The sequence below is a fragment of the Pinus tabuliformis genome, chromosome J, assembly GCF_031772625.1.
Source record: "Pinus tabuliformis cultivar Carrire ecotype Pingquan chromosome J, CPIR1, whole genome shotgun sequence".
Lineage (NCBI taxonomy): Eukaryota > Viridiplantae > Streptophyta > Pinopsida > Pinales > Pinaceae > Pinus > Pinus tabuliformis.
In genome coordinates this window covers 374,736,987-374,754,061 of record NC_142295.1, presented here as the reverse complement: position 1 = coordinate 374,754,061, position 17,075 = coordinate 374,736,987, and the positions used below count along the sequence as shown (strand labels likewise).

At 38.3% G+C, this 17,075-nt stretch overlaps 1 protein-coding gene across 1 annotated transcript in view; it reads right to left on the bottom strand.

Annotated features, from left to right (window-relative positions):
* LOC149227297 (uncharacterized) overlaps positions 1-588 on the bottom strand; it is a 230,957-nt gene extending 230,369 nt beyond the window's left edge. Inside the window, exon 1 of the mRNA XM_089380459.1 lies at positions 12-588. Within this exon, the coding sequence (XP_089236585.1) occupies positions 12-18 (7 nt within the window). The 5' untranslated portion in view covers positions 19-588. The remainder of the gene's footprint in view (positions 1-11) is intronic.
* Positions 589-17,075: the final 16,487 nt, after the last annotated feature.

The following is a 17,075-nucleotide window of genomic DNA, read 5'->3' as shown; positions in this document are numbered from 1 at the left end:
TTATAGCTAACCTTCCATCAAGCTTTTGATAACTATGTGTCAGATGTCCCACTGATCACAGATCAAGGCAGAGAACTCCAGATGGGAGTAATTGACCACTTCAGTAGCTCCCAACAATAAATTTATTAACTGCAGTTGATTTCCTTAACTTAAGGAAACTACTGCAGTTGGTTTCCATAAGTTAAAGAAAGACTGCAGTTTAAATTTCATAATTGTAGGCAGCAATTATACATAAACTAATGAAGCTTAACAAACAATTCCTGTACTCAAACTCATACTGATTTTGGATGAGGAAGAATATTGTCTGCGCCATCCGTTTTCTGGTACAATGATTCCTGAGAATGACAGGGATGATAAACGAATTGATTTGGTGTCATCAGCAAGTGCTTTGGTAAAGGATGAGCACCAACGAACTTGTGTCGACCCCAGTGGCTTATGGGTTGGCTTTGGAAAAGCACGAGAGGAGCAAGGTAGAAGCACCGATATGGGGAACAATATGATATTCGTCTGATGGACTTGAAAATGAGAACGACACGATGCTGCAATTCCCTTCATGCCTTCTCCTTCCCACCGCACCCACAACCACACTGGCAATTGGCAATAACAAATCCACACATGTTATAACCATTCCATTCATGTAAATGGAGTAACATTTTAATTGGACAAAGTTTTATGATTTAAACCTTGGTTTAACATGCTACAGTTTTCCTTTAATATGTCTATTTAAAATTCAGCATTATATTATTTTTTGAGGTTGTTAACTTTTCATTAAAACTCCACTTTACCAATCACACTCCCTAAAATAAGGTATTTCAATATATGTATAATAATTGCATTTATTTTAGGTGATAGGTATGATGTGGTATATTTTTGTTTTTTTTCCTATATTTTATTTTTAAATCGTGGTTTGAAGGACTAATTCTACACTTCATTCTTAAACTATTGTTTTAAGGACTAAATTATATGCTACATCTTTAAATTATTGTTTGAAATACTAATCAAGTACATGTGGCATAATAAAATATTATAAATATTAGTATTTGTTTCGCATACTAACTTCATCCTTAAATCATTGTTTTAGGAACTAATTCTACACTCTAATCTTAAATATTTGTTTGTAAAACTAATCAATTCCCTAATCAAGCACATGTGGCATAATAAAATCATCATAAATATAAGTATTTGTTTAGCATGCTAGCTCTACTCTAGAAGTTACATGTGGCATAATGAAATCATGGTAAGCATAATCCTTTGTTTCACATAACAACTCTACTTTAGAAAAGTTTATTGAATCTCTTACATGGAGATCTTGTCCCCTTCTCTATGTAGGACAACTCTAGGGTTTACAGTTAATGTCCATGCGCTCATGCATGTGACAACTTGTACATTGACTAAAAATGTGATTATAGGATCATTGAACTAATTATAAACATAAGGAATTGAGTATTTAATATACAAACATTTTGCTTCATTATTTACCTATGGATGGCTACAAAAATTGTCTCAAAACTTATAGCACAAGCCCCATTAGCTTTGAGGCAAAAACATGATTAAATCCATTCCACACCAATGGTAAATAACTCATAAGAAACCTTTGAGTCATTCGATAGTTACATAATAATATATGCATAACATCCATATGTTTTTAGGGATATAGGAGGAATAATTCCCTCTTTCCTTCAAGAGGCCAATGTAAGACCAAATCATGGTACAAAACCAATTTAACAAAGACAACAATCTTAGATCACCCTATTATAACCATTTTTTCCATTTTATGTCAATGAGAGGTGTTGCCGCAAAATCTAGCAGACCTTTGAGAGGGGTAACCTACAAGGCTAATACTAAACCAAGTGACAATAATGGGGTGATGGCCCACTGTCACCATAGCCAAAACCCCCTGCTCTTTATAGACTTTTATCAATGGGAGGAGTCCTCATATATGAAAATGTCACCTAAATGGTTATTATAAGGTTTAAGGGGCAAGATGACACAAGAGGTCTTTGAAGGAATGACACAATTCAAGCCAAGGCTCCAAGAGGAGGCATTACACTCTCCTTAGAGATAGAACTATTAAATGTAGCACAAGATGTGGGGCTTGATTAATGAGTCAATAGTTGGGATGGCCAAACTCAAGGTGAAGAGAAAGAGTTTCAAATAATATATTCCAGCAAAGCCAAGGTACATGAAACCCTCAAGAAGCCCCCAAGTAAAGCTAACTCCAAACTAAGGTTTACCCTACGACAAAAACTAGGGCAAGAAAATTTATGAACAAAATTGAAGTGAATGCCCACCAAGAGGGTTGATTTTGAGGCAGCCAACTATACCCTTGGCATTTAAACTCTCCAATCCAAATCCTTCTTGCCTAAAAGTTTGCACCAAGCCCTAGCTTGGACGCTTAGCCTTAAAAGGCATCAAATTAGGTCAAGAGAAGGAAAGAGAAAATTTTATTGATGAAAAGTGATTTGGTCACCAACAAAGGATGATTAGTGCCTAGTTCATTGGGAGGATGGAGTCTATGAGTTGATTAAATAGCTAAAAGTCACTAAGGAGGAAGGATTCCCTAACACCAATAACCTTAGCGATTATCTATGTAATGCATCAAGAAGTTTATTATACTCTTAACCTACGAGAAATTCCATAATACCAAATTTGCGAAGAAATACAACCCAGAACACGGAACAAAATGATAAAAACAGCCAGTATTTTATTATTCAGAGATGAAAGCAATGTTCACTTGCCTCTTCAAGGGGGCAACCTCCAGCAGAGAAGAGCTCGATTACAAAATAAGACACGATATTTCTCAATGGGGAGTCTTTATCCTTTATATAGGATTCATACATACAATGCCATGCGTCATTACCATGGTTCTCTCAATACCATCTATCTAATACCATGACCTATTTGCAACTAACTATGGTCCCTTTCTTAAATGTGGGTCAACCATTTACAATTATTAATACGGGCTTTATTAATATGGGGCATTACAGAGACCAAATAGCATGACCAAGAATTCATAGTGGCTGTCATGAGTTTGGAAAGCAATCTTGGGAATGTCTACTTCTTTCATCGGTATTTGGTGATAGCCCGAGCGAAGATCTAGCTTAGTAAAGAATTGAGCACCATGTAGTTCATCAAGCAGATCATCAACAACCAGGATAGGGAATTTGTCTTTGATAGTGAGCTTGTTGAGGGCCCAGAAGTCTGGACACATGCGCCATTTCCCATCTTTCTTTAGCACCATGACCACTGGTGATGAATAAGGACTGATGCTAGGACGAATAACACCGGCTTCAAGGAGTTCCTTGATGATTTTTTCAATTTCATTCTTTTGGGCAAAAGGATATCGATATGGGTGCACATTCAACGGTTGTGCCCCTAGGACCAAAGTGATGCTATGATCATGTTCCCCTCTAGAGGGTGGAAGCTCTTTAGGTTTGTCAAATACATGTTGGTGGCGGTTTAAAACCTATTTCATCTCAGGATGAATATGAAGAGTAGTGGGCTTTATGGCCTCGATGGCATTAAGCTAGGCGATAACTCCATGATGGCCCTTTTTCAACAACTTTTCCATTCGATGCGAGCTAATGATAGAAGGAGCACCTGCCTGGAGTCCACGAAGGGTATGCATGTGGTCATTCTGCTTAAAGCTCATATATAACTCCTAGAAATCCATTGTGATTGGGCCTAGTGTACGAAGCCATTCAACACCCAAGACAATATCACAACCACCCATGTTAATCACAAACATGTGGGTCTTTAGGTGGTAGTCTCTCATCTGAAGTTTGATATTTTTGCAGTGGCCTTCACATTTCATTGTCCCCCCATCAGCAATCTGGACCTAGAAATTAGAGACTGCCCTGACAAAACAATGAATAGCTTTGGCGACTCGCTAATGGATAAAGTTATGAGTGCTGCCACTATCAATCAATACTACTACATGGTGATGTTTAATAAAGCCTCTGATTTTGAGAGTTTGGGGTGCAAAAATGCCCGCCAAAGTATGTAGCGAGATAATTGGTTCCTCTGGCGTAGATGGGAGCTCATTATCCTGCTGGGTTTCCTCAATTTCATCCTCTGGTCCCTCAAGGGATGGGGCTTCCTCAGATGAGCTATGATCAGTAACATCAATTTGAAAGAATTTGGGTTCCTTGTATTTATGCCTCGGGGAGTATTTATCATCAAAATAGTAGCACAATCCCTGTTTTCTTATTTCATCCATTTCTACTCGATACACCTTTTTAACCTTAAGTGTTTGGGTAGGGCCCTAAGCCTGGGTGGGGCATCCCTTGGCTATGAAATTTGGACGAGGAGACTGGGCAGCTAAAGCACGTTCCACTTCGATATCCTTTTTGCAAGCATCTATCCATGTAGGTGGGTGGTGTATCTGGACATGTGCTTGGATGGCTTCTTTGAGACCACTTATAAAACATTCCAAGTAGAATTCATCTCCTAGACCTTCTGTGCGGATGGCCAATGTCTCAAAGGTTGCAATGTATTCGTTTATTGTGCTTGTTTGTCGAAGCTTAGTAAGACAACCCAAAAAAATAGTGTCTCTGTCAAAGCGGTCACAAAGAGATTTTGAGAACACATGCCAAGTTATGTTCCCGGGATAACATTTCCGATGCCACTGCCACCATTGACATCTCTCTTGGTCCAAGTAAAGGGCTCCCACACATAGTTTAGTTTGATCGTCTTGGATATCATTCAGAATGAAATATTGTTCCATTTGTGCTACCCATACTGTCAGATTAGAGCCATCAAATTTATACATGTCCAGCTTGGGTGGCCAAGGGTGGGAATGTTGGTGATTTCCATGGAAGTGAATATGATGGCTAGATTCTCCTTCAAGTTTTTCATTAACACAATGTGCCTCCGGATGCAACCCCAACGTGCTCACTTTGAATTGTTCCATGAATTTTTACATCTGTTCCACTAGGTCCTGGAAAGAATCCACCTATTTTTCAAGGCGCTGGATCTTCTCGTTGGCCATGACTTGAGCTCTGGTTTCTACCATACACAGATCTTGGTCACTTGTCGTCACTTTGAAAAAAATTGGGACTGCCCGAAAATTGAAGCTGACAAGTGAATGGTACCATTGTGATCAGCTCGTTGTCTTGACTCTTATGGGCTAAATCTCTTGTAAGCGTCCCAAGAATTTTTTTATTTTTTTTACTCTGAATGGAGTTTTACTCCCCGCTGATCAATACTGCAATGGCCAAATTCTAGAAAATTTGATCCTGCCCAATGTCCTGCGAAAATTGGGCCCAGACTATAGGAGCCACAAGCCTTGCTGCGCAGATGGTTAGATCTATCTGCGAAACCCCAACGGCTGAATGTGAGTTGGACTACGGTGGCGACAGAAACCCAACTACTATATCTGAATGGTACTGTGGTGGTAGAACCTCAATTGGTGGATCTGATTGTTGCATCGGTGATAGAACCCCAACTGCTAGATTTGAATCATATTGTGGCAGTGGAACCACAACTGGTGGATCTGATCTGGCAAATAAGATAATGGGCGATCTTTAGAGAGTCAAGGGAACCATGGTCTCAAAGGAGTGTCAGGTCCTATAGATCGCAATATACATAAGGGTCCAACAATAGTACTTGACCCAATATTTCAGGGCACTAACTAAGGAGGATCAACCGTACCCTTAGTCATACTACCTGACTACCCTATCGTAGGCGTGAGTAATCTCCTCGAGTGTTGTTCTCAGTGTACTGTAGCAACAAGATGGTCGACGACTTATCTAAGGCGAGGTTTCAGGTGAGCCTAGGGGGCTTTTGATATACCTAGAGGGTATGTGGAAGGCAGTCTGTGCGCAGTTCTTTCTAATTCGCTACTACTCGTAGGGGTACCCATAGGGGTTACAATGGAGTCCAACAAGCATGACCACCTCTTATATTTCCTGCTTGCATGCCTCCCCAAATCTGCAGGTTTATGCACTCAACGACAGATCATGTGGTTTAAAGACGTCGGGACACGTCTCTAGCCTAAAAAAAATCTGCCAAAAAATGGAGGTACCACCGGCCCTGGAAAGTGCTCTGATACCACTTGTTATGCTCTTGACCTGCGAGAAATTCCAGAATAGAAAATATGCGAAGAAATACAACCCATAACACAAAACAAAATGAGAAAAATAGCAAGTATATTATTATTTAGAGATGAAAGCAATGTTCACTTGGCTCTTCGAGGGGGGCAACCTCCAGCAGAGAAGAGCTTGATTACAAAATAAGACACGAAATTTCTCAATGGGGAGTCTCTATACTTTATATAGGATTCATACATACAATACCATGCGTCATTACCATGGTTCTCTCAATACCATATATCTAATACCATGGCCCTTTTGCAACTAATTGTGGTCCCTTTCTTAAATGTGGGTCAACCACTTACAATTATTAATACGGGCTTTATTGACTCTTTAACTAACTATAACTATGACTCGACCCTATTACATAAATAAAGGGGTTAGGGTTAGACCCTAACAAAGTTTCCTGGGAGAGCTAATAAAAGTTCCCCACTAGGATTATCATTCACATGTTATACATGAGTAATGCATGCAATAATGATATCTAGATTCTATCCAATAGATTTTCAATAAGTTAGGGCAGAATAGAAAACCCTAGATTCAATATTCTTCATCCATTAGACATGAGGAAAAGATTTATCTTACAAAATGCTCAGTTATGAGATAACATGCATGAAATTCCATCCATTGATATGAGAGAATAACTCCAAAGACAAGCAAGTAGCTCCAAATATCAAAATGCATTTATAGATCCAATTTCCTCGACAAGAAAAATAGGTCCAAATTCTCTAAGAGAGGCTGAAATATCCAAGTCATAGTGATGATGAGAAATACAATAGTCCTCTCCTCTATTTATAAGAGGTCGAATAACATATATTTTAGCCTAAAATACCCTAGGACAACAAGTTATATCATAATGGTGTATTGGGTCACAAGTCAACCCACTAGCTTAGACAATAAACATAATAATTTTCCCACATTTGTGAGTCGTAGGGCAAGAAATGTTGACCTCATCCATGTGTTAGGCCATCTAGAGCATGCGTTGGTGCTTCTAAGTGCTAAACTTGGTGTACAAGCCTTGCAATTATACTTTGAGGGTTGGCCCTCAAATATTTGTTAATGTCCTTTCATGGACCCCAAATTTCATCTTGGGGCACAAAGGTGGTCTCATGGGTCTCCAAATGATCATAGTGTCAATCTCTACTCCAACGTTGAGGGCTTCCAAGGTGGTGTTAGCCCTCACATGTCTCAAGAGGTGAGACCATCCTCCTTTAGACCCTGGCTCAATTGTCATCCCTCATGAAGTGTTAAACCCATTGATGGCATGTTGGGTCTAGGTCCATCATCCCAAAAATTCATCAAATGTAGGGAAAAGTTCCAAGTTGTTGTGGGTGCTGGAGGTGCCCAAGGGTGTGTATGATGCTCTACCACTACTTGGAGTATGATGGCTCTCAACTCTTCACCTGTGGGTGTCAATATGCTTCTTTGGAGGCTTGGGTCCCAGTTAAGTTGCCCAGGTCATGGCTATGGAACCACCTAACAATCACATCACAAAGTCTACCAAGCAACAAATCATTAGGTACAATAATAATTTTTGCATCTAAGTGGACAAAGCTTGAGACTAGAGGACTATTTGACACTTCAAACAAGGCTTACCTTCCAAATTTGGGGCTTTGAACTCGCAATGGTGTTTCCTCCCTAGGTAAGAGTGGCTAAAGGACCACCCTATTAGGTGTTTCCAACCCCCAAGGGGGAGTGACACTTCCTCAATTCACCCTTCAATCAACAGTTGTTATGTGAACAATGATGCTAACGGAGGGGAGAAGACTTCATAGCCAAGTGCCATGGTCAAAGGGATCAACATGATGGGGATCTATATCTTGGGTGTATAGATGTGAGAAGTGAGAAAACATGGATGCATGAGTTACCGACCCAACCTTTATTTTTCCACCCCTCTTGTGCACCTTTTACTTTTTGTTGATTTTTTTTATTACAACTTGTTGCTCAAAAGGTTAAAGTTTTCTTTGTATGATGTATAACAATTGTATTACCCCTTTATGATGAGGTAGCTCATTTCCCATCAAGTTTGGGACATGTAAGGTTTCCTTCCATGATGTATAAGAGCTACATGGTGCTCAAGAACCAAGTGATGGCCATATGGGGTGAGGTAGATCTCATGCTAGGCTTTTGCCCACGTGCTAACGTATATGTCTTGGTCATATTTTGTATTTTGATATTCTTTCTTTTATTTTTCTTGTGGCCACCTTTTCTTTTAGTTACATCAACCTCCCAGGGCCAAGTTATGGGACCTACCCAGGACTGAAGATGTATGGGTGCCAAATCCCAGAGAACCAATGGTCAGTTGAACCCTGAGAATGGAGGTGGAATATAGGGCTCATAATGTAAGATGGAAAGTGGTAAGTATGGAATCGGGATAGATGGAACACTCTATCTCAATCAAGGCTTCCCAAGTAGTGACCCTTCTATACCCATTGGGCCATCAGGGGAGGTCCCACTGGACTAGGATCGAATATTAACCCCCCATTTAAGATTAGGGAACAACATCATAGTCAAAACCCCTCCTTCTTCTAGGTCACCCCATAATCCATGCCAAAATCTCAAAGTACAAACAAGCATAAGCACCTGATTGAAAAATGAATAAAGTACCTTTTGATTAGAAGCCCGCCTTCATTAATGTGCTTCTGCGAGATGGGTGATAAGCATATGATTGATGCAAGTGGCGGAAATGTATGATGGCACGTCATAAGATAGTGGTGGTGGACAGGGGTCTCTAGTTGGTCGACTAGATGTAAAAGAATAGGATAAAAAAATTCTCCTATAGGGTTACCCATTTTTGGTGGGTAACATTTGGCTCCAACTCGGACATGAGATCACTATAGATTGCATGATCCATATTCTTGAATGAGAGTTCATGAGAACTCCAACAATCCCTGGGCTCACGGACCTATAACCTGCACATTGCAACAAACCTGTTTGGGAGCATGTGCACTAGGTGTAGGGTATCACCCATGTTTTATTATGAAATGTATAAATCCATACATAAAATAAAATCTAAACTAAATGCAAACTATTCTATATGAAACATGATATGAATGATATTAGCATGCTCACATAATATTCAATGCAACTACACTACTATGCAATGCTAGCATAGAACACATGACCGAAGTATAGTCATATATCGAGTGCAACCAAAATATCATTAGATTAATATAACATACTTTTTCCCTGCGAGCACGGGTGGGAGGCGGGAAAATAAGAAGGCCATGCATCATGAGAAAGGGTCATGAATGAAGAGGGAAAAGATAAATCCAACTTGCACCATCAGATTTGTTATCTCAGTCTGGCTTCAGAGTATAAAATTCAACAATTTAAAAAAAAAAAAAATTATTCAAAAAATTCAGGCGCACTGATAGTTGGATTGTCAATGCTAATTAAAAAATATTATATAAGGGTGTTGAAAGTTGGATTGCCAATGCACTTTGTTTATATATTCGCAGAGTTGAAGTGGTGTGAAGAAAAAGTTGATTGTTTCTTGAGTAGGTTGGGACATAAGAGCGCCACGAAAATATTTTCCAGCGCTTACAAGTAGCGTCGATTTCACCAACGCTAAAAGAATGGAATCAAGGGCAAAAAGCCATCTAAGTTTGGTCAATAATTATAAGGTTTTGGGAGTTCTTAATTACCGTGTTTGGCAAATAAAAATTGTTTTTGGGCTATTATTCTCTCGGGTCTTTGAGCGGGTTTTAAAGCTATTTTTATAAAAAAAAACTTTACAGACCCGAGGCCCAATTTTCAAGCACCTAAGCCATAACCAAGCATTGGCCAAACAACCATATGAAGCTCAACACTCAAGTAAAGTTGCACAAGTCACGAAGGGAGGATCCCACAAGAGGTATCGTCATAGTGCACAACGCATCACATGATCTTTTAAGGGTTCTCTCATATATGTAACTAAGTTTATGTTCACTTGGCACATGTGGTATTTGTATTCCACAAACAACCAAATCCAACACAAACGAATAATGTAGACCTTTTGTTGGAGGAAGCAGAAAAAACTTAAATAAAATTTAAGTTACATTGTTGGTAGTTAATTCGTCAGCATTATTTTTAAAAATATTTTGACAGAGCGCTGACAATTAATTTGTCAGCGACTGGAGCATACACATTTTTTGAGGCAGTGATAAGGGGTTATGGTCACGATAAAACACATTTCAGATGGATTCACGCACCAAACTCCTATTTTGGCGAATCCATCAATTCGACTTGGGGATCAGATCTTACCATCTCCTTGATAATTTGAAAAAGCAAACTAAATATGGCTGAGGAGGTTTTTAGATCCATTTATTTTGGATCTTGATAATCTCTTTGATATTTTAGATATTTTTTAATTAAAGTTTCCCTAAAGGTAAGGGTTTCAATTTTTGTAAGTTTTCTATAAATTTGTTTATGAAAAGGAACCAAGGGTTGGATTTTGGAAAAGCTAAAGACTGTTATTGTGTATATTTTTATTTGATATTAATCAAAGCAATTCAAGCAGAAGCACTTGGCTCATTACTCCAAAGATTCATGTTATGATATTTTCACAATTCGTCTCTTAGTGTATGTGTTTCTTGCTTAGTTGTTCATATTTTGCATTTCCTTTGTATCTGAATGAACGCATATGGAATTGGAATTCATCTTGTGATGCTCTAATTCATCAGAATAAAATTCATCTTTGATGCTTTGCTCTATTACATTCAGATATTTATCCATGTCTTTTTGATATTATAATAGAATTCATTGTTGATAGTGCTACGTTTTAATTGAAGTGTTATTTCTTCCAATCACCATATTGCAACAAGTTTGTGTCCAGTCGAATGCTAAAGTAATGTCTCACAAAACCAGTCTTCAAGACTTCTGATTGATATTTCACCCCTGACTCCATGCCCAATGGTCTTTCCCTTTCCTTTCCCAACCACATTCATTTGTTACAAGTAAAATCTAGCCAATGAGCTTAATGACTTGCTGTTACAGTAATAGTGAGTAGTTGAATTAAGGATAAATCCCTCTCCAAATTGAAAGGCCAACTTTCAATATAAAGCGGTTTGAAGGTTCCCTCAGCAAGTTTCCTTCTACAGCTAAGGAAAACTTATGAGCGATAACATTTTGGTGTAGTTGTCGGGGAACGAAGGTGATATCATCCCTGGGTAGTATGAAAAAGAAGTAGTTTTGATTGTTGATGGTGAACAAAAGTCATACATACACAAGTTGTGCATCATTCACCTGGTGACTCATTGTCAAACGATCCAGAGTTCGAAACACAAATGGTGACTCCACTGTCCGATGAATCCAAAGCATAATTTTCAGATCCAGTTGCCTAGTCAATCGAGATGATAGGGCATGTCTCAAATATTGTTTCTATTGAAGGTTTTAAGGAATATTGGAACAATTTTGATGATGATCGAATTGATGCAACTTTTTCAAGCTTTTGACCTATGTATTTACATTCATGCAAATTTTCTTCCGATGATAAGATCTCTTTTTTAGAAACATTCGTTGGAGAACTTGAGAATGTTATCGAGGTCTTAGAAGTTCAAATACAATCCCATAATTCCCAATATTAGAATCAGTCTTTTGAAAGCCTTTTTCAACCAATACAAGAGGAGGTAGTGCTAGCCCTCGGTTGTCAATATTGAAGAGTGTTTTATTTTTTGGAATGAGTTTGACAATTCATAGTTGAAGTCATGGTTTGACATAATGAATAGATCTGAGAAATTCAACCATGATTATCTAGTCATTCAATACCTTGAGGGTCATTAGATAGACCATCATTTTTATGATCTCATAGTTGACTACATGGAGGGTTTTATAGTTTTAATTTTCATCCATTTTTTCCCTATGGAGACAAATTATATCACGAGTTGCCTTTGCCACTATACTATCCAATTTTGATTTTGCGGAAACACAAAAAAACCATGGTTTTTTAGCAACTACTAGACTGGTTGCATTGGCATTTTTGTATTATTTAATTGAGCAGTTATTTCAGCAATTTAGTGTAGGATGAGTGTGCAATAATCTTGTTGGCAAAGAATTTATTTTCAACCTACAATTTCAATTTCATTTGCAGTGTGATTGTTTGCACCAGTGTACAATTTTCAGTTTGAGTGTGGTTTAGTTGTAGAATAGGTTGGTTGTAGGTCACAAATCAGTTTGCAATTTTCAGTTTGAGTTTGGGAGTAGCCTAATAGATTAGGCACTGGATTAGTGAGTTCTTTGCTACCTCGCAGGGAGGACAACATCCTCATTGGAGCCAGTCGTTATCTCGGTCTAGCTTCGGAGTATAAAGCTCAACAATTTTAATTTTTTTTATTCAAAATATTTAGGTGCTCTGACAATTGGATTGTCGGCGCTAATTTGAAAATATTAAATAAGGTCATTGATAGTTGGATAGTCAACGCACTTTGTTTATATCTTCGCATAGTCGAAGTGGTGTGAAGAAAAATTTGATTGTTTCTTGAGTAGGTTGGGACACAAGAGCACCACAAAAATATTTCTAGCGCTTACATGTAGCACTCGTTTCACCAACACTAGAAGAATGGAATCAAGGGCAAAAAGTCATCTAAGTTTGGGCAAGAATTACAAGGTTTGGTAGTTCTTAATTACTGTGTTTGGAAAATAAAAATAATTTTTGTCCTATTATGCTCTTGGGACTTTGTGCAGGTTTTAAAGTTATTTTTATAAAAAACTTTACGATCCTGAGGCCCAATCTCCAAGCAACTAAGTCAAAACCAAGAATTGGCCAAACAACCATATGAAGCTCAACACTCAAGTCAAGTTGCATAAGTCACGAAGCGAGGAGCCCACAAGAGGTATTGTCATAGTGCAAAATGCATCACATGATATTTTAAGGGTTCTCTCATATCTGTAGCTAAGTTTATGTTCACTTGGAACATGTGGGATTTGTATTCCACAAACAAGCAAAGCCAACAGAAACCAATAATGTAGACCTTTTGCTGGAGGAAGCAAAAAAAACTTAAACAAAATTTAAGTTACATTGCTGACAGTTAATTGGTCAACATTCTTTTTGAAAATATTTTGATAGAGCGTGACAATTAATATGTCAACGACTAGAGTAGATACATTTTTTTAGGCCACGATAAGGGGTTATGGTCATGATAAAGCACATTTTAGATGGATTCATGCACTAGACTCTTGTTTTGGTGAATCCATCAATTCAACTTTGGGATCAAATCTTACCATCTCCTTGATAATTTCAAAAAGAAAACTAAAGATGGATGAGGAGGTTTTTAGATCCATTTCTTTTGGATCTTGATAATCTCTTTGATATTTTAGATATTTTGTAATTAAAGTTTCCCTAAAGTTCAGGGTTTCAATTTTTGTAAGTTTTCTATAAATTTGTTTATGAAAAGGAACCGAGGGTTGGATTTTGGAAAAGTTAGAGGCTGCTATTATGTATATTTTTATTTGATATTAATCAAAGAAATTCAAGTAGAAGTACTTGACTTATTACTCCAAAGATTCATGTTATCATGTTTTCACAGTTTGTCTCTTAGTTTATGTGTTTCTTGCCTAGTATTTCGTATTTTGCATTTCCTCTGTATCTAAATGAATGTATATGGAATTAGAATTCATCTTGTGATGCTCTAATTCATCGAAATAAAATTCATCTTTGATGCTTTGCTCTATCACATTCAGATATTTCTCCATGTATTTTTGATAATATAACAAACTTCACTATTGATAGTGTTCTATTTTAATTGAAGTGTTATTTCTTCCAATCACCATATTGTAGCAATTTTGTGTCTATTGGAATACTATATATCTTTCCTTTGGAAAGTAATGTCTCATAAAACTAGTCTTGAAGACTTATGATTGATATTTCACCCTGACTCCATCTCCAATGGTCTTTCCCTTTCCTTTCCCAACCACATTCATCTGTTACAAGTAAAATCTAGCCAATGAGCTTAGTGACCTGCTGCTACAGTGATCCTAAGTAGTTGAGTTAAAGATAAATTCCTCTCGAGATTGAAGGGCCAACTTTCAATCTAAAGCAGTTTGAAGGTTTCCTTAGCAAGTTTCCTTCCAAAGCTAAGGAAAACTTTTGAGCGGTAACAAGATCCTTTATTTGAGCCTAAGTATGGAATAATCAATAATCAAGCTTTTGAACCTTCATTTAAGGGCTATCTCAAGCATACCACATTCATCAATATTCTTAGAGTCATGTTGTGAATGTTAGCAAGAGATGGATGACATATTAACACTTACATCTCCTTGATCATCATGGGAAGGGCAAGGAAATACAAGGTTATTTTACTCTGGGAAGAACCACAACCCCTTTTCAAAGTGTTGAGGAGATTCATAAATTACATGGCCCCCAAGAGACTCTTCTAGATAGTCATTAAGCACCACTTGGTCTGGTGACATCATGACTACTTGGTTGAGGATAATCATTATGAAACATGTAAAAAAGGACCCTTCGGTGAGTGATGTGAAGTTTTCATAATATTCAAATATGGAGTCATTGTGGTGAATTCTAAATTCCTTGAGAGATGCTTGCTTCACCCTACAAGCATTGAATTTGAGGTTCAATGAATAACAAGGGCTTTGTTATTCCAATGGAGTCCCCAAATAAGGATGTATATTGTCATTTTGGATCTCCTTTGTAAAGGAATGAAGCTAAATCTTCAGATTTAGATAGACAGACACACACTTTGGTCCTCGGTTATGACAACATGTTGTAGCGACTACAACCACCCTTCAAAATTTTGCATATGCTTCAATTTTGGAGCCTTCCTTACTATCCAAAACATCTCATATCGCGTTGATCCAGGTATTCGTGCTTCAATTGAGACTTATCTTTTCATTTTGGCTTGTGTTTGCTTACTTAGTTGATTTTCTAACTCACAAGTTGATCTCCTAACTTGGTCCCACAACAGTTCTAGGCTTGCCCCTAGAAACTGCGCAATCCTAGAGGGAAATCAACCTTGATGATGGGAATTACGTAGTCCTGACTGCCAATGAGCCTTGAGCTTAGAAAATGCACAGTCATGAACAGGCATCCCAACACTGAGCCCATAAATTGTGCAACCCTCTCCGAGCTTAGAAACTACGCAGTGCACTACGCCGAAAAGTTTCCTAGTTCACTAGAACTGCGTTGTCTTTCCTGGCAGTGTGCATGGAAAGCTTCCCTGGAAAAGGCAAAAAAATAAGAATGCATCCCTAAAAAATAGGGAACTATTTTAGTATCTCGAAGGAGGTACTTGCGTTATTTTTAGAAATTTCTGCCAAGTGTCGTTTTTTCCTTGATTTTAGGCATGCGCGTAGTAAACCCTAATTTTCCAAAATCTATTTAATCGACATTGTTGGAGCTCATTTGCACATTTAATCTTGGAGCTCTTACATTCCCCAGGAGACAAAGGAGCCTTCAGTGCGATCGCCATCACTTTTTTGGGTGAGTTTTGCTTTTGTAGCCTTTTGCCGCTTTTTTCTGTTGCTTTTTGTTGTTTTTCTTATGTGAGTGTTGGTTTACTTGTTTATCTTCATGGTTGTTGGAGTTTTAACTTGTAGAATGTTGTTTCAAGTTATAGATTACCTTAGCCAAGTGTCGCATTAGTTTTCTTGTTTTTACACCAATGGTCGTCGCTACAGCAACTCTCCTCACTTCCTTTGTTTTCCTTCTGTTTGATCAATTGTTGCACTTGATTCACATGATTTCACCCACTCTTAGTCAGATCTACACTCAACATCACACTATCTCTTAGATCTTCTTCTTCTTCTTCTTCTTCTTCTTCTTCTTCTTTTTTTTTTTTTTTTTTTTTTTTCAGATTTCCCTTGGGCAGATCTAGGTTTCCCTTGGCTGGATCTCACTTTGAACAGATGGCACTGTGCAATTTGGAGGCTCAAGCCATAATCTTGGCCTTTGGAATTGTGTAGTGCGCAGTCTAAGCTAGCTCCAATTACGCGAATTCTAGGAGCCAACCTCTCAACTTGGCCCTTAAGATTGTGCAATGCGCAATCTCTCCTAGAAATCTGCCCAGGCTAAACTATGTATTGCGCAGTTTCAACCAACAGGCTTCAACCTTGGCTATTGGGACTGCGCAGTGCGCAGTTCCCACAAGCAGCCAACAACCCCTGTCAGGAAAATTTGTGAAATCCTTCCCATTTAGTGCGTGGTTTTCTACTTGAACTTGGTTTGTAAGTTGTTTTGCTTTAAACTAACATTTTCTTGCCATGAGTGTCCTCTCTATCCCACAAGTACAGTAGTTGTTGAGCACCTCTCCAGCAGCCACTGTTACCATGGCATCTAAGAGAGCTGCATCAAAGGAAACCACCAAGAGCAATATTGGGGAATCATTTGAGAAGACATCAATCGATTTTCCAATGTATGCAGATATTCAACTGTTTATAGAGAAGGGAAAAAGACCTGACATGAAAACATATCAAAGATACTTTTGCAAAGGAATTCGAGGTATATTTAGAGGATCGACAGGTCTATCTCAGCTTTTGGAAGTCAGGGTTATTCAAGGTTGCATGCAGGTATCCCGCCTTCCATGTGCGGATATCATCAGTTGGATTGTGTCACATACAGATGAACAAACTATGACATTGAGTAGTTCCAGCGGGCATAAGCTTGCCACCTTCATGGCAGGAGACTTTCAACAGATGTATCACTTTCCTGAGCCAATAAAGCACGTGGACTCACTCTTCTATGCCGCCCAAAACTATGTGAACACAATATACATTGTTAAGCGTTGGGTGAAAGAGCCATCAAAGTTTTGACAGACACCCACCCATGTCTACAAGACAAAGTCCCTCAAGAATGATTACTAGCTCTTGATTATTTTCGCTTGTAGAATCCATGGTCAAGAGAGCACATAAACCTTTATTAAGGATGGAAAATCTTATTCGATCAGTTGGTGAATGATGGGAGGCCATTCAACTGGCCAGATCTGTTGGCTCAACAATTGAAGGCCCATGTAGCACAGGCTCAGAATCCGACCAAGGATGAGCGAGCAAGGT